At 42.7% G+C, this 22,090-nt stretch overlaps 1 protein-coding gene across 2 annotated transcripts in view; it reads left to right on the plus strand.

Annotated features, from left to right (window-relative positions):
- cacna2d3a (calcium channel, voltage-dependent, alpha 2/delta subunit 3a) overlaps nucleotides 1-22,090 on the plus strand; it is a 167,803-nt gene that overhangs the window by 140,337 nt on the left and 5,376 nt on the right. For both annotated transcript variants that reach the window (XM_042339495.1, XM_042339497.1), the window contains 8 exons: nucleotides 2,705-2,766; nucleotides 2,949-2,993; nucleotides 3,229-3,291; nucleotides 7,208-7,278; nucleotides 7,386-7,461; nucleotides 8,082-8,134; nucleotides 9,355-9,410; nucleotides 13,017-13,128. In XM_042339495.1, the coding sequence (XP_042195429.1) occupies nucleotides 2,705-2,766; nucleotides 2,949-2,993; nucleotides 3,229-3,291; nucleotides 7,208-7,278; nucleotides 7,386-7,461; nucleotides 8,082-8,134; nucleotides 9,355-9,410; nucleotides 13,017-13,128 (538 nt within the window). The remainder of the gene's footprint in view (nucleotides 1-2,704; nucleotides 2,767-2,948; nucleotides 2,994-3,228; nucleotides 3,292-7,207; nucleotides 7,279-7,385; nucleotides 7,462-8,081; nucleotides 8,135-9,354; nucleotides 9,411-13,016; nucleotides 13,129-22,090) is intronic.

Genomic DNA, 22,090 nt, shown 5'->3' on the forward strand with positions numbered 1-22,090 from the left:
TCTGATGTCGTGATCAGACTCGTTGCAATTGCCGTGCCAAGAGATAGCCTCCGAATAAATAAAGGCTTTACCGGGAAGATAACCCCTTATGTGAAATAGATATGGTCTGAAATTGTCTAGCAGTTCCTTGTGATTGTGCTAGATTTATTGCCAGCAATCTGAGAATGACTACTTTGTCTGGAAGCTACAGTCCCCATGTCCAATTCTACATCCATTAATGTAATCTTCGTAACCAGACTCTACCTTGGAAAGTCCTAATTAGCTCCCTAATTACAAAGCAGTTCCAGTAATCCATGCATTCTTCTCCAACTGTATCACTGGTGGAAAGGAAATCACCTGAGTTAGTGCAAATGTGTGCTTACCCTTCGAATGGTGTTTCATTACAATTCTAGAAATGTGCTAAAAGATTAAAAGGCACATCCAATCAGCATATGTTTGTCATAAAGTACTGGCTCTTGAACCTTACAGTTTAGCAGTCTGAGATCTCCAGACTAGACGAGCGAGCAGGATACAGAGGCTGATTGAAAGTCCACTTGTGTCTACACAGCTTCAGGCTGCCCCTCTTGTGCTATTTCTATGACTTGATCTAATTTTCCATCCGTACCATAGACAGAGCTGGGTCAATTCAATGCCTAATCAAATTACAATTTGGGTATCATAAGCCCTGAGTACGTTTGAAAATGACAAAGTTGGGATGCGAAGAACTCTGCAATTTGCTTAATATTTATTTGTGTGTGGTAACTGAGATGCTCACTACTTATTGCTTACCTGGGCTCTGCCCTGGCCACACAAAATCCCTTGCGAATCTTCCAGGAAATCTTTATCGTAAGCTCGGCCTGGGTTTCTCACGACAGTCATTAAGAACTTTCCTTTTATTTTGTTAATGATTCTTATTCATACCCAAACCAAAGCACAACCCAAAGGAACATTTTGCTTGTGTGTCCAGCGAGTACGTTTGCTTTGATGTGTAAAAGGAATAGCGATTTGATGCACAGTGACATTCTCTGTATTCTGAGTACCCACGTTTATAACATGTGGATCACATTTAGATTGCCCTTTCTTAAAATCCTCGTACCAGATGGTGCTGTGAATGCTACAGTACCTTAGCCTAGTGTGTAGTAATGGGTGAGCTAGTGTCTGTACTGTTGCTGGATCTTGTGGAATGAGTTGGCAGCAATTTATCTCAACTCACGATCACACGCCAAGATTCCTATTTGTGCTTGGCTCGCGATCAACTAGGGTTATGTTCCAATGGAAAAAAAAGTCCCACTTGCATTGCTCTGTCCATTTCTACCCTTGTAATCCCCGCGCATGCTAATGAGATGACCTCTACAAACATTTAAGAGCTCGATGCTGACAATTTCTCGGAATAGATAATTCGGTCTATCACACCCCAGTCACTAAAAATCCAGGAAGGTTTCCATGGTGACTATATTCCTGGGGTTGGGGGGAGGAGGATCAAACAGAATTGCAGGGATTTTTCCGTTGATGAGGGTGATTTGCCAGCCAGTAGCTTTCCATGCTCATCACTTATTTTGTAACAACTGTTTAATAGAAATTGTAGAATTCTCTCTCTCTCAAAAGAAAACAGTTTTTTGTATCTCTGACCCTGCTCCCTCCCCAGCCCACTACCCGCTGCCTCCCCTCGACTGGCTCCGGCCTCCTGCATGCCCCTCGTGCCCTGCGTTCCACCATCAGCCACTATGCCCCGAAACTCTGGAACGCTCTCCCTCTATCCCTCCCCCCTGCCTTGCTCCCTCCTTCCCCATCTTCGGGTCGCGCCTGAAGACCATCCTCTTCGACCAGTGCCTACGGTCTCCTTTCCCCCAGCTTAGTGTTGTGCTCCACCACTGCCAAGCGCTCTGGGACGCTGCCCTGGGTGAGGGGGTGCTGGGTAAATGCAAGTTGTCGCTGTTGTTTTATTTGTTTTCTGGAATACGAGTGGAAGATTATTCTAATTAGAGTTTCAGAAGGTTTGTTACCAAAATATAATAACAATAATCCTTACATTTGATACAGCGCCTCAACACGTCTTCACAGGACACACTGTAAAGTGTAGTGACTGTATATTTGTGGGCGAAACGTGGCAGCCAATCGCGCACAGCAGCGTCCCCACAAACAGTCATGGATTGAAGTGACCAAATTATTATTGTTTTTTTCTTGAGGGATTATGATCAGGCGTGTGTGTGGTGTAAGGAAACTGGCCCAACGTTTCGCCCTGCCAGGAATCGAACCCAGATCGCTGGCCTGCAAGGCGAGTGCTCTAACCACTGAGCTACAGGACTCTCATATGAATCACTTCCTAACCTGCGTTGCCGCTTTCCTACCTTTTATTACTCCCGCAATTACCGGCTGTATTGAATTGCAGGAAATGATGTCCTGACCCGTCTGTGAATGTGCACTTACTGTTGGGAGCGCTGACTTTCATCCTCACAAAAGGCTACAAGTCCCGTTTAGAATTTTAATGAAAATTGTGTCAAGACATTTGCTCTTGTTGTTGTCATTTAAAGCTTACTTTTGGGTCAAAATTAATATCAACAATCTGACCGTCAACGTGACTTCCAAAGTGTCCTATTTACCATTGTGCATGTCCAGCCTTAACAGAGGTGTTGTTATTTGGAGCTTTACTAAAATATATATATCATTAAAGTAAAGGTAGATCTTTAACGCTGTTAACCCTGTCATATTTTCTGTGTCTTAACAGCTGTAGGAATTCAGATGAAGTTGGAATTTTTTCAAAAGAAGTTCTGGACTGCCAGCCGACAGGTGAGCTAAGTTCCATCTCCGCGCTTCAACTTTTAATTTTAATTAAAATTGCTTGTGTGATCAGCTCTTTGATAGCATGCAGAATAAACTCAAGGTCACTGGACTGACTAACGATAGAACACATTTGCATCAGGTTTTAGCTAAGTTGTAGTTGACGATTTAACACCTATTATGTGTTCCAGTGTGCTTCAATTGATGGCAGGTGCTCTATAAGCTGTGATGATGATGTAGGTATTTTCTTGTTGGTTTTGCAACTTATATTTAACATCTATGTTATTTAGCTATTTTATATTTACTCGAATGCCATGCCATAAAAATATTATGTTGATAATACTTTAAATACTTTTATAATCTATTTATCAAGCCACATCTGTAGTAGACCTTTCTCTATCGCTCTTCTGCTTCTTCTTGTTTGTATATTTATTAATCTAATAATAATAATTCAATATTTTATATTTCCAGACAATAAACTGTTACCTAATAGATAACAATGGATTTATTTTGGTATCTGAAAATTATGACGAGGTGAGCACTTTCTTTTATTGTAATAAAACATCTATACTCAGAAAAAATAGGTACATTTTGATTAACGTTTTTACATTGATCAATACTGATCTGCCATTGAGATCGATTCTATATTGATCTGTCACAGATCAATAGTTTCAGCTACTGACCCTGAGTAAAGCCTTTTGCACAGACATAAACTGAAAGGCTCATCAGTTGACACAACTACTTACTGTTCATGTGTTTCTGGTAAAACTACTGACAGTGTTACTGCTCCATGTGGGCCAATAGCAGATGGGAACTACTGATCAGTCAGCATCAAATGATAGCAGATAAAGAAACAGTCACTGCTTTATTTTCAGCTGTGCTTGTTGAAATGACTGTCGTGACCCAAGTATAGCCTTAGGAACAGGAGCAGGTCATTCAGCCCCTCGAGCCTGTTTCCCCCGTAATGTAAGATCATGGCTGATCTCATCTGTACCTCAACTCCACCGTTGCAGTCCATAGGCCTTAGCTGTGACAGAAGTGCTCTTGTACTTAAATTCAAGTCAGTTGTGAGGCTAAAGTGCTCTGAGAGGCGAACCTGTGTGGAGGGCGTCATACAAGTGCAAGTTGTTGTAAGTTGTTGAAGATCCTCAAGCAACAACCAACGCCAAAATATTCACTAAATTTGATGACTCTCGACAGCAATGAATTACGAATAAGATCGCAAAAAGCATGACATTTGCACAATCAGTAAACGTTAGCCATTTCCTTTACTTGCGTTTAAATTGTAGCTTTAATCTATTGTGATTCCTTCTGTAATTATAAACTGATATTGAACTCTGTGTGTACAGATATCTGTCTGAATGCAGTAACCCGCTCTGACACTCATTCACATGGTTCCAATACACAATTATTAAACAAAGCACACAGTTCACATTCCTAATTAAAATATTTCCAAATGTCTTGTCATTTTATATCGAGGTTGTTAAAGTAGTTTGACATTGATACAGGCTAGATTATCTAGGCCTGCATTAACCCCCAAAGTACCAGCTATCAATTACTAACGTCAGCTAAGACATGGCCAAGGCCAACGTATTTCTGAACCGCTATCTGATGTGATAAATTTGTAGTTGCGAGTGAGGCTTTATTGGATAACCACTGCATAGAAAGTAGGTGCTAATAACCTCACGAGGCAGATGGCTGGCATTTGAATTCATCCTGTAACACATTCTGTGAATAATCCCTTGTAAGTTTTCTTTCGCCTAAAAATAAATTTGATTGAATGTTCTGCTGGGGCTCAGGATTGGATTATCGTTCTATCTGGTGAGATGAGACTTCTATTTCGATGGGGTTCTCCTCTGCAGCAGAGGGCTGGAGAGAGGTGCTACATGTTCAATGTAAGAGAGTAATGGCGTGCAGTCCAGGGTTCAATTTTACTGATCAATCGGACAGTTTAATTTATTGAAATGGGATGTAACTGAAGTATAACTCTTACACTGAGCTGAGAGCTGTCAGCCACAATATGTGCATTGGGTGTGTGTTAGAGAATGGATTTGGGTGTATGTTCAAGCCACCAGGGTTCAGGATTGTGAAGGGAAATTTTAAGACAGGCACCAGGACGTATTTCTTTACACAGAACGTAGTGAAAGGCGCTGTATAAATGCAAGTTGTTGTTGCAGTAAACAGCTTGAACTGGCTACCAGAAAGCGTGCCTTAAGATGGGACATGAGACTCAATTAAGAAACTGCTTGAGGGTGTGATGGGAGAACAGTAGAGTTTGCATCCCGAATAGATGAGAATAATACAGGACAAAGGATCTTCTTCATCTAAGCCTCATTTGTGACCTTGACTATAGGAGCTGAGTTATCTCTCCTTTTGACACAAATGGAAGAGATCTGGTTGAAGCCAAACACCTGTTGAAATCTCATGAAACCACTTGTGCAAAAACAAAAATTATTAACATCCTTGGAATAGGTATAAAATCATTAATGTTCTCCCTCCCTCAACCAGAAATGGAAACCGAATAAAGACTTTGGTCAGAAATAAGTTGACAGGCCTCTGTATGTTATAATTATTATTATTTGTTTATTTATTTTTCAAGGGATTATTACCCTCGGAAAAGCGATCCGCCAATCGACTAATAACCGGGTTCCTACCTACTGCTGGTAAACAGAGGCGCGTGTGTGTGTGTGTGTGTGTGTGGAGTAAGGAAACTTGCCCAACGTTTCGCCCTGACCTGCCCGGGAATCAAACCCGGGTCCGCCCACTCGCGAGGCGAGTGCTCTAACCACTGAGCTACAGGAATCCACTTTTCCTTTCAATTGCTGAGCTGGGGTTCAGGATCAGTGCAGTCAAAAGAGTTTGAAGAGTTAAGTTGAATTGATGAAATAATGTGGAGTGAGCCCGAGTGAGCAACCTGATCTGTGTCTCAACTCACAAAAGGATTTAAATAGTTTCCACTTGACGACCATGTGTATAGTTCCACCGTAATAGAGTGGAACTTGTTAAAGGAAATGCTTAAAACTTCAGGGATCAATTTGGTCCATTTTTTTTACATTCTGTGAAAAATACAGTTTGGTGTATAGCGTAAGTATAACCTACGAAGTCCTGTAGCTTAGTGAATTGACTGTATATTTTGTGGGTGAAACGCGGCAGTCGTAGATTGAGTGACCAAATTATTATTATTTATTTAGTCATTTGAAGGGATTATTATCTCCGGAAAGCGATCCGCCAATCGACTAACAACCGGGTTCCTACTCACTGCTGGTAAACGGAGGCGTGTGTGTGTGCGTGTGTGTGTGTAAGGAAACTTTCCCAACGTTTCGCCCTGTCCTGCTCGGGAATCGAACCCAGGTCCTCTCGCTTGCGAGGCGAGTGCTCTAAGCACTGAGCTACAGGAATCCTTTGCCAATGAAACCCGGGAGTTGTACAGATTGTGTTTTGAGATCCACTTTTAACATTTGACTTTTGTCATGGGTTTCGCTTTGTAATTCCAAACCTAGATGAGGTAAGGAACTTCTCTAAGGAAACTTTAAAAGAGAGTTTTCTGGAAGAGAAAGAGGATGATATTTCTTGGTTCTGTAATGTTATACATAAGATACAACATTTTAACATTTACTGTAAGATTTGGGCATTTACCTTTTAAATTGTTTACATCTGATTGCAAGAGACTTTTTTTNAAGGGGAAAATACTGTAATTTACAGATTAAGTTGTATCTGGTTATCTTATGTTATAGGAATGCTGAGCATTGTTATCTATCCAGAAACCTGGGCCAATCTACACTGGAATTTTAATCCTACAGAGGTTTGCCAGTGTGCACTCATCTTAAACTTATTACCTAAACCATCATTATAACATAGAGAGAACGTAAGGAATCACAGTGAGCTTTAAGATTGTGGGTCCTGGGTGTATATGTGATGCTGCCAGTTACAGAGAAAATAGTCTGCTCACCAGCAATAGTAAGTTCACCCACAAAATACACAGTCACTACACTATACAGTAACTCCTGTGAAGCGCTTTGAGCCGTCTCGAAGATGCGATAAGGCACAATATCAAATGAAAGGATTATTGCGATTATTATTTGTATAATTCTCTCTGGTCTGTTGTGCTGTAAGGTTCTCATCTGCCTTCTTATGTGGGGTACAACAATAATAATAATCCTTTCATTTGATACAGCGTCTCATCACGTCTTTGAAACATCTCAAAGCCCTTCACGGGATATACTGTAAAGTGTAGTGACTGTGTGTTTCGGCAATTATCCCCATTTGGCTGCTGAGCCTGCTGTGATGTCTGTATGTTAATGGACCCCCCCCCCCCCCCCGTCCAAAGACCTTGGTAACTGTGACACTGAAGAAAATCGGACACGAGCCTTTCGATCTCATTCTCTTTTCACCCGTGTCGTCGCCGGCACTTTTCTTCAGATTGTTTTGTGGTTATCTTGCTTCCTTTTAGACTGGGACGTTTTTCGGTGAAGTGGAAGGAGCGGTCATGAACAAACTATTACTGATGGGCTCATTTAAACGGTAAGAGTCACACGGAAATCACGTGCCAGGATTATGTCAAACGCAAGGAATATTATTATGATCATTATTTTTATTAACCGTTATTTGCCGTTCCTCTCTCTTTTTAGAATAACACTGTACGACTACCAAGCCATGTGCCGCGCATCGACAGACAACAGTGACAGTGCCCACAGCTTATTGGATGTAAGTATAGTGAGCATTCTGGAAAGAATGTTCCACACAATGAAATTACCCACCACTTTAAGCGAAACAAATCGCAGACTGCGTATGTGTGTGTGTGTGTGTGTGTGTGTGTGTTTAGGTCCCTTTTACTAAATTAAAAAAAAATTAGGTTATCAACATTAAATCAGTGAATAAGCCTTTCAATTTCAGAACGGTTATCAATTAATTTATGTGAGGTAGATTAAAATCCCCTTCTTCACAGGAAGCCTATTACAGTACTAATTCATGCCTTTATTTTTGAACAATGTACGAGCTGTTTGCAATGAGTTACCTTAACCGAAAGTCCTTCAAATGCAAAAATCCAGTCAGATTTAATTAACAAAATGACTGATGGCTTCATTGTAAAAAGTTTATTAGGGGCCTGATAAGATGTTGGTAAATTACATTTATTACCCTAATATTTTCAGCATCATGAGCTGAGCTGTTTTTTGTGTATTTCGAGCTTTATATTTTTATGTCTAAATTCGAGCGGAAAGGATTTTTTTGGGGTGTACATTAAGTCCACCCTTTCCTCACTTAATACTGACGGCGAACACAATTTCCACAGCTGCACAAACTAATTCGGTCCTACTTTTCCACAGCCTTATTATGCCTTCTTTGCTGCAATCAAGTGGATAGCGACAGAACTTGTCTTGTAAGTAAACTCTCTGAGATTTGTTGTTCTGCTTATTGAGTCCGTAGTCACAAAACCCAAACAGAGAATCTCTGCACACGAATTTCACCCCCATTTATTTGTGAGCTTACGATACAGCATCGTACGTTTCTGAAGTACGTTCCCGTTTACCTTGAGGTCTCTATTAGTTCTTGTACAAATGGAATGTAGGTACTTGACGTGTGCATCTTCATTTCCTTATCTCTCCCACCTGCTCGCTCCCAACCCACTACCCGCTGCCTCCGCTCCACTGGCCCCGGCTCCTGCTTGTCCCTCGTGGCCTTGGCTCCACCATCGGTGGCCGGGCTTTCAGCCAGTGCACCCCAAAATTATTGGAACCCCCTCCCTCTCTCTCTCCACTTGGCCCCTTCCTTCCCGATCTTCAGATCGCACCTGAAGACATTCCTCTTCGACTGCGCCTATGGTCATCTCCCCCTCCCCCACCCACCCCAGCTCGGTGTCAGGCTCCGCCACTCCCAAGCATGTGAGGGCAGATATAGCAATGCAAGTTGTTGTTGTTGTTGTTGGCCAGTTATTCAGACATTTCTTGCCTGACCTGTTGTTCATATAGAGATCTCTTTGCTGATGTCTTCTCTGTCTGGTAGACATGGTCACAGCCTGAAACTCTAGAGCGAGAATCTTTTGTTTTTTTAAAAAAAAACAACTGCTGCACGAATGTCTTTACGACATATAATAATAGTCAAAATGCGTCGACTCAGTCCTGTTGTTGCAAGTCCATCATTGCCCTTGGTCTGGTTTTGCTGAAGGGTGCGCAGTCATGCTGTTGAGAATCCAGTCTATAAAACCTGCCCTTAGAGGAAGTCTACGTAGAGAGTGACATTCTTCCTCTCTACCTGAAGTGATTCCATTGCGGGGTAAGATTTCCCAGGAACAGTGACTCCCATGTTATCTGGATTGGCCAGTGTGTTCTTTACTGTATTATTTCCTTTTGACAGAGTAGCTATGGTACAAACTATGAATGTCCCCCTCGCATAACTGTTTGCTGCGGTGTGGTGTGTTAATAAGGGTATTGATAAATGGATCTTGAGAAGTTCTTGAAAAACAGCCAACGCCAACCATAAAAACGAAGGACTGCAGCCCCAAAAGTGCTGAGGATAATTCTGCAATAGACATGAACGTAGTGTAACGCTAGCTGTGTAAATAGTCTAACCAGCACTCTCTCTTTTCTCAATCTTTGCTAGATTTCTGGTGGAATTCAATCTTTGCAGTTGGTGGAATTCAGGCTTCACAGTAAAAGGTACCTTTTTTTTCTCCTTATTCCAGCCCCAGAAAATGGAATTATCAACTAGAGGGTCTCAGTGCTCAGATATCCTGTGGAAGTAAAAGTTAATTTGCGAGAAATCAACAGGTGTTAACAGTAAAAAAGGTTAAATGATTCGAAGGAATGGGTGAGGTTGAATGTTCTCCATCTACCCCGGGCTTCAAGTCAACGCTAGATGAGTGGAGAGAACAAATCTCTTGTCCTCTGTCAGAGTTTTACATGTAATGGGTTTTAAGACGAGTCTTGATTCAATAGGTTCAAGGCACAAAACTGCCTATAATTGGGCTCTATATTGGCCACTTTTATTTATTAGAATGATGGGGTGGGACGGGAGAGACTTCGCACGGACTCCACTAGAGGGTGTAGCACAGAGAGGGAGCTTTACTCCTGCTTTGAGTATAAAAACACATTCCACCTGAGAGAAATATTTAATTTGTTTGGTGGCTTTAAAGCTTAACGCATCTTAACACAGAGTCTGCGCTAAAACAAAAAAAAATCTTTTTTTTCCACCCACATTTACACTTGCTTCAGAAGTTTGAACAGGTGGTCTCAAGACCTTACTCTTCGACCGCCCCTTCGGTCACCCTCCGACCTCTACATCCCTCCTGCTCTCCCTGCCCTCCATCCCCCTGATCTCAACCCACCGTCCAGGGCTTTGGGATGTCCTGACACTGTGAAAGGCCCTGTGTAAATGCCATTTATTGTTGTTGTTGTTGTTTCAACACCAGCATTCGCTCCCAGGTCACATTGATCAGACCAGTGTTTGTTTTTGCTGTGGCTTTCACCGTGACTTGATGGTATAACATGGGCATCAGTTCCTCACTGCTTATTTAGTTCATTTGCTGGGTTCAGATACTTGTTCCTCCATGGCTGCTAATGTCCTAATCCACCATCACTCCCCTATCAAAACATCACTCTGTCAGGGACTTAGCTCTCTGAAGACAGGCAAGGCGCTTGTTTGAGTTTAGAATGTTTCTTGGCTCAAATAAACCAGAATATGCAAACGAATTAGTCCGTCCTGAATGAGTTACAGTCCCTATGAGTTCTGACAGCAGCTAAAACATTGAGATTTCCAGCCCTCAGTTATACCAATGGCAGATCTTTCAATGGAAATGGGGGAAACCTGTCATGTAGAAGATTGAAGAAGTATAATTTATGGATCTAATGATTCTCTGAATAACGCTATAATAGTTCCCAGATTGTTGCATACTGATTGGATCTCCCATTAATTTGACATTGCTTGTTATGGATAGGCAATTTCCCAAGGATCAGTTTCCATCAGCACACTATGGAACGACGTTCTCTGTAATATATAAAGCCAGCCTCCCACTGCGCAAGGATACGGTTTCACCATCTTATTTGTCATTGAACACATTTCAGAAATTGTTATCTGTTGCCTGATAGCAATGAAATGCGACTTGACAAGACACACAGAGAAATGTTTATTAAAAAGACAACAGGTAACATGATATGCAACATGCAGAATCTCTGCTGCGCTAACAGCAACACAACTGTGATTTTAACCGATAATAATAATAATTCTTGCATTTCGACACAGCCCTTAATCATGTCTTCGAGAGATCTCAAAGCCCTTCACAGAATGTACTGTAAAGTAAGTTGACTGTGTATTTTGTGGGAGAAACCGTTATCATTATATCGCATATGGATAATGCGTAAATCTTTATCCAGGTGCTATTTTGATCATATTTTGCCAAATATTTAAGGATGGAGCAATTCCTATAAGTTTGCCAAGAGCAGAAGCCGGGGGTTTGTGGGGTAGAAGCAGCCGGTTTTGGGAAGTGATTTGCAAAACTAATGAATATAGATGGGAAGACAGGAATCTTGCTCCTCCGATCCCCGCATGGCTCCATTCTTTCTTGACTAAAAAAACCTTGTACCATAGAATCATAGAATTATACCGCACAGGAGGTGGCCATTCGGCTCATCGTGTCTGCTCCGGGTCTTTTGAAAGAGCTTTTCCAAATCAATCCCACTGCTCCGGGCTCTCCCCGTAGCCCTGAAAACGTGTCCGGCAACTCTGATTACAATTTTGGCAGCTGCCATAATGGCTGGGGCTGGGAACAGAACAAGCGACCTGGCTGGCTGGCTGTTTTGAGCTGCCTTGCAAGCTGAGTTTTGTAAAAAGCCGGAAGGCAGGAGAGTCAGAGACAGGAAGGAATTATGGTAGCTTTTCCAACTGCGTGGAGCGAAGGTGCTCGTAGACACGACATGTTCCAGTACCAGGGAATTTACAATTCTAAATGGTCTGAAAACCATTAGTGAGAATGCAGAACCTTGTTCTGTCCCACTGACATCAATTAAATTCCCGCAAGAGTAGATTTAAATGGGATTGGAATTCTCCTGACTTGTCTCAGAAACCCGTTAGATAAACCAGAACACTCCAGTTCCACTTAGCTTCCTCGGATTTCTTTGTGTAACCTTCGGAGATAAGTCGTTGCTTTATTATACGCAACCCACAGATTGTGCCTGGTGTACGGTAATTAAATGGGAAAGCGAAGCTGTGGAAAAGCGGTCCTATTTTCTCTTTTGCCGTATTCAGCATTTCGCCCACAATATACACAGTCAATTCACTTCACAGTATATTCTGTGAAGCGCTTTGAGACGTCTCAAAGACGTGATAAGAAGCCAAATGCCAGGATTATCATTATTATTATTATATTCCATTCTATTCAATTTTCTGGGACTTATAAACTCGCACTTTTTGTTTAAACACAAACAAAAATGTTAATCTTCCTTTTGGGCAAATGATTCAAACAGGAATATGAAGCCCGGCACTGGAAAGATATGTGTGTGTGTGTGTGTGTGTGTCAGCACTGAGCATATTCTGACTTATTATATTGCTGTCCGTTGCCTGAAAGTGTGGTAATAAACTTCTTGTATGTGTGTAGTCCACAATTCGACTTTCCAGTAACTGAAACGTTCAACAAACATCAGTGAATTGTTAGTCCAATAAGTCGGGGACACCCCCCAAAAGCACGTTTCAAGTGGGAGGGTGGTTTTGGGGGAGGGGGGGGGGAGTGAGGGGGGAGAGGGGGGGAGGGGGAAGGGATGAATTAGATGTATCAGTATCATTTCGCCCACAAATATACAGTCAATTCACTTTACAGTGTATCCCGTGAAGCGCTTTGAGACGTCTCGAAGACGTGATGAGGCGCTGTGTCAAAGGCAAAGATGATTATTATTACTATTAGCTGCAGCAACACAGTGAAATTCCTCAGGATTGCCACAAGGGGGCAATTGGTTTAAATGTCATTGGTTCTCTCCCCCCCACCCACCACCCCCCCCACCCACCCACCCCCACCCACCCACCCCCCCCACCCCCACCCCCAGGCCCCCCGATGCCTATGGTACAATCTAAACCTCTTCCCAGACTAACAGATCAGGGGTTATTTTTTTTTACCAATGACACCATTCTCGTTAGGTTTGACCCCCAACGAATAATTTCTAGACGTAAATCCCGGATTTCAAACTTACCGTCGATATTATTATTTTATGCATTTCCTCCCACAAAACGTTAGATTCACGACTAACGCTTCGGTCAATTGTAATGCTTTATTGCAGCTCAGAGATCGAAGCAAGTTCTCCTGCCGTGTGACACTGAGTATCCAGCCTTTGTGTCTGAACGCACCATAAAGGAGACCACTGGGAGCATCCAATGCGAAGAATGCAGCAAGTAAGACCTTTTCACCATATATATATATATATAGAGTCGTGTTTGCCTATATACCCCCACCTACTCCTGCCTCCAAAATAGTAATAATTTGGTCACTCAACCCACGGCTGTTTTGGGCCACTGCTGTGTGCAATTGGCTGCCCCGTTTCGCCCACAACAAATACGCAATCAATTCACTTTACAGTGTACCCTGCGAAGCGCTTTGAGAAGTCTCAACGACCTGATAAGGCGCTGTATCAAATACAAGGATTATTATGATTATAATAATAATTATTATTATTATTATGGCGTTGACTTTCGTTTAATTCCGTGCTGTGTACTCTAACCCAAGTCAACGCACGAGAAGAATTTCAGGCTTATACAGTTATCAAATAAATATTTCAGAACTTTTTGTTTCGTGGAAAACGGCGGTTCGAAAGCCGACAGACACTTTTTGGTTCATTGCTCAATTGCCGGAACAGATTGGCTGCCATGTGCCATTCTGTCTGAAGAATTCTTGCACGTCTACACAAGGCGCCCTTGGTCTCCAAGGGCAGGGCAGGCTGGTTTGCCCTCTGAGATGCCATCTGGCTTGAAGGGCGCTATATAAATAAGTTGTTGTTGGACTGTGTTCATTTACACTGCGTAAGTCGTCTTGTGCTGCACTTTAACTGAGCGGGGTTATGTGGGTTCTATCACCCCATCACCCCCACCCTCCCTCGCCTGGCTCCCCATCCACCCCACAGAGGGTAGAGTTCAGAATCCTCGTCAGCTCGTCCGACCTCTGTGATCGCTTCCTTGCTGAGGTGAGCTGACGGGTTGAGCCACGGCTCAGCAATCATAAGGGGAGCGCGTCAGTGGTCGCTCGCGGGACACAAAGACACGTTAAGTCAAGTCCCTTCTCCCATCGAAGCCCAAACCTATTGGAGCATTTTTTTGGCGAATGTTCAACGGTCACCAGTAGGGGGAGCCTCAACGCTGTGTTTTGAGGCGTTGGGAGAGTGGGTTCGGAGGTGTAGCAAAACCACATTCGCTCGTCCGCATTAGTAGGAAATGATTATTAGCACTGGAATGTATCAGTTACACCATTAAAACCAAGTGCTAAAATGTGACAATGATACGGAAACAATCATTTCCATCTACAAGGACCTGCTGATGGTCGCGGGGCTAAGTTCTCGGGTCCACAATTTGTGAAATGTCAGGCGGCTACAGGAGCAGGAAATGTCAGAGTCAGAATAGATTAGATAGAGTTGTCAGGGAACACTGTGCGGGCGGGAGAGCTCTGCCAGGTCAATACTCCTGTAGCCCACGAGAGCAAGGAGCGAAGAAAACAAATGCCTTGCCTCGCTGGCAGCAAATAGCAGCAGTCGCGTCCAGCTCCAGGAACGTCACCCTGGGTTCGTCGGGGCTGCAGTTAGTAGCAGCAGAGGTAGAGTCATCAGAGGCACACGTCCAATTGACTTGAGCAAACGACTTGTTTGTGGGACATTGCTGTGCGCAATTGGCTGCTGCTTTTCTCCCAATCAATTCGCTTTTGCGGGATGTTCTGTGAAGCGCTTTGAGATGTGATAAGTTTAACTTGAGATACTATTTTCCTGCAGTAATAATAATAATATTATGTACTGTATATGCTGTATCAAGCAGCTGGTCAGAATTACTCTGCGTTTCTTGTGAAGCGATTGGCTGCCGGCTGGCGTAGGAAGCCAGCACAAGGTCAGCGAACCTCCTGCAGTTCTGTGACTTGACCTTGAGCCCTACAGTAGCCCCTCAAGTCAGTTATTTGCTCTTCACGCAACAGAGGAAGAAAATTTGGGTGTGAGAGGAATTGAAAACAAGCTTCTGGAACAGTGCTATTATACAGTTGGGTGTTTGACCAAGTTCACGAAAACACTCTCACAAGCCAAACAAAAGCTTCCAATTATGTTTCCTGAGCCAAGCTCTGTCTGTCTCTCTCTCTCTCTCTCCCAAGCCACACACAAAATGCAGAGACAGTGTTGTGTGGGTAACTGTTCCTGGGTTTGATTATCCCAGATCCTATCTGTCATAGATCAGCAGAGAGATGCAGCTATATATATATATATATATATGAGGGCAAGAATCGTGAACAGTATGCTGGTGAATTTACACGATGTGATTGATTCATATGAATTGAAATACTCTCTCTCTCTCTCTCTCTCTCTGTCTCTCCCCCTCTATTCTTGGGAGATTCTCAATGAATTTAACATTCCCAGTGGGTAAAGGGATTAGTTTGGTGGAAAGGTCACTGAACAATGTGAGGTAAACTTATTGCAAAAGCAGCTGTGGCGGATAAGTTGCCAATAAAATTCTATCAATGTTTGATGCCTTAAATGAGATTTTTTTTTATAGGTAACATACAGTGATAGACAATATTAGGAGTAAAATTTCTTTGAAGTGTAGTGACTGACAATAAGCATCTATGGTTAAATACTGGGAAAATAGTGAGGTGTCCTCCTGAATTGAAAGGCACTATATCAAATGCAAGGATTATTATTACCATCAATAAAGTTAACTCAACAGAAACGAACCAGCAGTCAGTCTCTGCATTTTTACACATTTAAATACTTTATAAATCCTGTTGAAGCAAGATCCTTCGAGACGTCTCAAAGCGCTTCACAGAATATACTGCCAAGTAAATTGACTGCGTATTTTGCGGGCGAAACGCGGCAGCCGATTGCGCACAGCAGCGTCTCCACAAACAGCCGTGGATTGAGTGGCCAAATTATTATCTTTTTAAAAAAAATTGAAGGGTCTATCACCCCATGATAAGCAATCTGCCAATCAACTAACAAGTGGGTTCCTATTTACTGTTACGTAAACAGAGGCATGTGTGTGAATTAAGGAAACTTGCCTAAGGTTTTGACCTGCCCAGGAATCAAACTCGCAACCTCTCGCTTGCGAGGCGAGCCCTCTAACCACTGAGCTACAAGGAATGGCTATTGAGAAGCAGTTACAGAATGTCTTCCTGTAGATTTTGAGCCAAATACATTTCTATCAAAAAGTATTCGCAGCAAGTGGGATTATCAGTAGGGGGCCAGGAGCCAAGGCTGAAACCAGCTGAACATCTCTCCCATGCGAGCTCTATAATAAATGCTAAATTATAGCCCGAATAAAAGGTACCTGGAAGTGATTACAATGCAGTGCTCTGAGGATTCCACACTAGTCACCTGTGCCCAGAGCTCAGAGTACAGTCTAATGTGTAATTATTTATAATATACAGTGTTTCGCTTTTACTTGTGGGTTTCCTGTTGATCAATGTTTCTGTACAGGCAGCAGCTGTCAGTGTGTATGCTGATGGTTAATGAGTTCCACATCCTTGATCCACAAAGACGTTCACACGAGGATTACCTAACGTGAGGTTATGTCTGCAGCAGTAATAGCCTGGCAACATCGCAATGTGTAGGGTCCGCATGTCTGAAGGGCTCCTTCTCCGTTACACAGTACAACTTCAATTGAATGGTATTCTGTTTACCAGCAGTGAGCAGGAACCCGGTTGTTAGTCAATTGGCGGATCGCTTTTCCGAGGGTAAGAATCCCTTCAAAAANTACACTCAACCCACCACAGTTTGTGGGGACGCTGCTGTGAGCATTCGGCTGCCGCTTTTCATCCACAAAATACGCAGTCAGTTCACTTTACAGTGTATCCTGTGAAGCGCTTTGAGACGTCCGAAGGCGTGATGAGGCGCTGTGTCAGCTGCCAGGATTATTATTATGAGTAGAGAATAGGGAAATAGTCATAAATATCAGATTATTTACCTCCACGGAAAATAATGGCAAATGTAACAGGGGGAGAAATCACAAGAAGGTGAAATTGAGATAAAAATGCATCTGCCTATAATGGCTAGCTTTATAAGAATATTTCAAATAACTTCATAGGACAATAATCCTATCGAACTCTAGACCTGAAATTTCAGAGATTGCAATACGATACCATTGGAAACCAGTTCTCTTGTTACTCTTGTTGGATTCGTGTAAAGTGGATTAGAGAGCTAAGTGATCCCTCCAGAATTTTTTGAAATGGATATTGGGTATGAACGGGTTCTTGTATCCCGCAGAAAGCTTCCTTTATGAGCAGCTACTCCATTACGTGGGTTATTTTCCAATCCAGGAAAAACAAACCGAGAATACGAGAATGATTTTTATATAAGTTTCTCGTGGGGTCAGTCTTGGAGTTGAAGAGATTATGATATTGCTTGAGATAAACTCTTAATGCCTCTCCCAAGTCCCAGTTGTTTACTGGTTCACTAATCTCTGTGCTGTCTTGTGAATGTAACTGTATCTGTTAACTTCTGAAATACAGTAATCCTGCCCCATGTTCTCAGGAAAGGACAGTAGCTTTGAATATACTCCAGAGGAGTGTAACCCAAACCTGTGGAACCTCTATCTAACCTCTGAGACAGTTTCCTGGCGTTTGAAGTGACGCTGTTATTTTTAAAGCGATTGAATCTTCAATACGATCGCTCGATTAACCAAAACTCTCTTTGGCAAATTTTATTCTCGTGGCTTGTCGCTCGATTTAAACAATCTAGTGATGGAAAAACTATTTGTGTGGCCCAAGGTGTAATGTGTCACAATTCGACTCGTGCTTCAGATGAGGACCATAAATGGATATTGGTTATGAACTGCGTGACTGTATTCTGCAGCGTTCTTTGGGACGTTTCGAAGACGTGATAAGACGTGATTATTATTACAGTCCGGGTGGTAGAGCAGGTCACTGAGCTGGGAGCCTGATGTAGTATATTAACGGCCGGTCAGTCATCTGACACCAGATGGACTTGAGGAAAATACATCAATGTCGTTGTCCACTTCAGCCTCATGTGCAACATTCTCACTAGAAATTTGCCGTTCCCAGTTGTCTGGTCAAGAGCTGACAAAGAGATGTGAAGTGACTGACATCCATCAAGATGGGAAGTCAATGCATTAATGACAAGTCGAGGCCACCTATAAAAAGGTTGAAATATAATACAATCTGGTCTTTACCATTTGGGTTTTACCATTTGACCGTTATTGTCAGACTGAGCTGCCAAAACCCAAACCCTATCCATGTTCCCTCGGCCTGAATTGTTATGTGTTTAGCCGGGAGTTCAGACAGTGATTGAGTGTGAGAGCGTCAGGGTGAATAAAGCCAGCGGATCAAAGAGGATAAAATACTTATTCAACTCTGCGTATTTCGCGAGTAGGTTGGGGAACGACAGATTTGTTTTGTGCGTCTTTATTTATTTTACGAATAAAAAGAAATTCCTCCCCTAATGCTTCAGTTACCCTGAGGGTGCAGGGATTTTTTTACTTATTAGCTTTCGACTTGATATTAAATCTGCTTTGTGTTTTGCCAAGACCACCGTGGAACAGCAGGTATGGAGCAGCTCTCATCTGGGCTACTTCCAGGTCTCTGACAGGAGATTGGGTGGAATGTAACGGCCTAGCAAAAAATAAGAGGCAGTTCGACTAATTCAGACCATCTGGCCAGCAATCTCAAATATGGAGTAGAAATGGGATACACAGGAGAGAGGACACAGCTCACTTTGACTGGCTAAAATGTTTAGAGCCACTATTATATATATATTTATAAATATATATATACGCCCACAAATTACACAGTCAATTCACTTTACAGTTTACTCTGCAAAGCGCTTTGAGACGTCTAGAGACTCCATCTCCATCTTGAGTTGCTTCTTCTGCTATTTTCTTTCATCGCAGGCAGACACACACCTCTCTCTCTCTGCCCCTCTCTGTACGTGTAGAAAGGTAAAGGACTATTAAAGAAATCTTTGTCTTTTTTTTAATGTATAATGAAAACCTGTACTTTTGCATCGATATTTAACTCGCTCAGATATTGTTATACAGCCCGACAGGAGTCAAATGTGTTATTATTCCCACACGCCACAACTCCCCCCCCCCCCCCCCCCCTCGATTAATGAAATGTGTCGCAATTAAAACCCACCACCCCACCTAGAATTTGAGTAGCATTCCAGCTTGACAGCTGATGGTTCACTAAAGCCAGTGCTTTATGTCCCTAAGAGAGTTTAGAATTTGTGCTCCTGCCCCCAACCCAAACCTTCCCAAAGCGCTTGATGTCCCAGCCAGGTCCTGAGCCTTGGCTGTACAATCTGACACCAGGTCCCTACACCCTTCCTTCCCCATCTGCCCCTCGGCAGTGAAACCTGCAGGAGTTTGCAAAGAAATCGCCGGCTGGAATAGGAGATTACGAGCAGGGTACGTCTGCAGGTAAATTCACGGTCTGTGGAATTTTCTGTAGTCCTGTAGCTCAGCAGTTAGAGCCCTCGCCTCGCAAGCGAGAGAGAGGATCTGGGTTCGATTCCCGGGCAGCATGAAACGTGAGGCAAGTTTCCTTTCTCCACACACACACGCGTCTCTGTTTACCAGCAGTAAATAGGAACTCGGCTGTTAGTCAATTGGTGGGTCGCACTTTCCGGCGGTAATAATCCCTTCAAAGAAAAATAACAACAACGATAACTTGGTCACTCAATCCGCGGCTGTTTGTGGGGACGCTGCTGGGCGTAATTGGCTGCCGCGTTTCACCCACAAAATATACAGTCAATTCACTTTATAGTATATAAGGTATATAGTATATTAGTATATATAGTCTCAAAGACGTGATAAGGCACTGTATTAAACTGCAAGGATTATTATTATTGTTATTATTATGCATTCTGGTCTGTAAAACACTTTGATGTGAAAAGCCACTTAATATTAATTTTGTGAGCTAAATGAATGAAAAGACCTAGGACTAGACCAGAGGTTCAGCCCCATTGCCTAAAGCTGTAATGTAAATTCAACTAATTTCTCAAAACTGCAATAGCTGATCTTTAAAGCCCTAACAGAATAGAGTTAAAAATCCTTATTCCATTAAAGTCCTGCAAGTGCTCTACAGTAATACGCTATAAATAATGGATCCACATCTGGTCATTATAGCTCTCTCTCTCTCTCTCTCTCTCCCTCTTTGCGAAAGGCTTTCTGAAGGCCATAAATAATCTCTGCTATTGACGATGGCAAGTCCTGTTCCTGCTGGTTTCTCCTTTCAACAGCCACGTAGTCAAGTGGACGGACAATGGCTATGAAACGACTCCTCTTCTGGTTTCGCCCACAAAATATACAGTGAAGTCTCGTGATAAAATGGTGATGTGCTCCAGAAAGAGACTCTAAGGGTTAAACCAATGCATTTCAAGGACGTTCTATAAATAAGCCCGAGCGAGAGAGAGAGAGAGAGAGAGATGTGTGATAAGGTTTAGCTAGTAGTGAATTCCTTCAATGGGGTCGTTTTGATGTTGACAAACTGAGAATCCCACGAAAACGCCAGAAATTGGATACTGATGTTACTCACAGATACATGGAATAACTGAATCTTTCTGGTTTTTTTTTAAATGGTGTGGTACTCGCGCAGTGTACACGCTGACTGTAGAAATAGCGTGACATCAGAAAGCTATTGGTGATTTGGGGCCTGAATGTACAGTATTTGACATTAGATTTATGGTGCTATAGTATTATGGCAGATTACAAGCAGATACATTATTCAGCTCGGCAAATAAAAAAAAACAAAATTGCATTAATCCTTGAACTGTCACTACTACATTTAAGTTGCTTTTGCCCCTTCTTACCAGTGAATATTTCAGTATACTTTATGTCATAATTAAAGGAACTTGATCTTATTAAAGCACTGAGCCTTACTGGATCATTAAAAGCTCAATATAACCGTAGCTGTATAAACCCCGAGATTGTATTTCTACCTGTAACTGCTTCCTGTGTGTGTGTTTTTATAACATATACAGTGTGGATTTTTATTTCAGCCAACTAATAAAATCACGGTAATTTTCAAGTACTCCGAGCTGCCACACTGCACTGGATTGACGTCGGGGGCTGTATGTTAGTTGCCTTTTCAATTAAAATAAACGTTTGATATTCTCCACATGGCTAGTAAAGGGCACTTAAAGCTTCATTCCTAAACCTGTATTAAACATTACAAAGCTGGAGCGCTCTTGGTGGCTTAGTGGGTAAATGCACGGCCCACTCTCCTGTTGAAAGATAAAGACCACAAAACTACCATTTATCCCTCGTCGGTAGCAAGTTAGCTGAGCTCAGTGGGACTGGGCAGGGAGGAGTGCTACAGAGCCAGAGGTATGCAGGGCTCAGTAGGAGGCCATTCAGCCCACGTTAATCAGCCTCAACTAAGGAAGGGAAAAAAATAGCTAAGGTTCCTCCTCCTAACTATGGTGTAGTGACTCCACCCCCCAACCCCCCCCCCCCACCCCCCCATCTGTCCTGTTGGAAATGAGGGTCTGTAAATATTGGGTATTATTTCACCCACAAAAAAATAATAATAATAATCTTTGCATTTGATACAGCGCCTTATCGGGTCGTTGAGACGTCTCAAAGCGCTTCACAGGATACACTGTAAAGTGGAGTGACTGTGTATTTTTGGGGGGCGAAACACGGCAGCCAATTGCGCACGGCAGCGTCCCCACAAACAGCCGTGGATTGAGTGACCCATTTTTTAAAAAAGAATTATTTATAGTTTTTTTTTACACAGTCAATTCACTTTACAGTGTATCCCGTGAAGCGCTTTGAGACGTCTCGAAGATGTGATGAGACGCTGTGTCAAATGCCGGGATTATTATTATTATTATTATAATAACAGGGCAGCAGGACTTTTCCCTCATTGACTTCCACCTGGTTGAATAGCTTGGCCAACTCCCCCAGTCTACAAGTGTAAACATGTACAACATAACCACCTATGGGAATAGCAGCTAATACTTGCGGTGTTAAACCCAGCTCAAGTCTGGACCTTCAGGAGATGAGGGCGGGCTGGAGAGAAGCAAGTGTTTCGCCCGCAAAATATGCAGTCACTTCACTTTACAGCATGCTTCACAGTGAAGCGCTTGGAGATGTCTCAACGACGCGATAAGGCGCTGCATCAAATGCAGGGATCGGTATAGTAACTAAATTGGGG

This window comes from Callorhinchus milii, unplaced genomic scaffold (genome assembly GCF_018977255.1).
Source record: "Callorhinchus milii isolate IMCB2004 unplaced genomic scaffold, IMCB_Cmil_1.0 Scaffold12, whole genome shotgun sequence".
NCBI lineage: Eukaryota > Metazoa > Chordata > Chondrichthyes > Chimaeriformes > Callorhinchidae > Callorhinchus > Callorhinchus milii.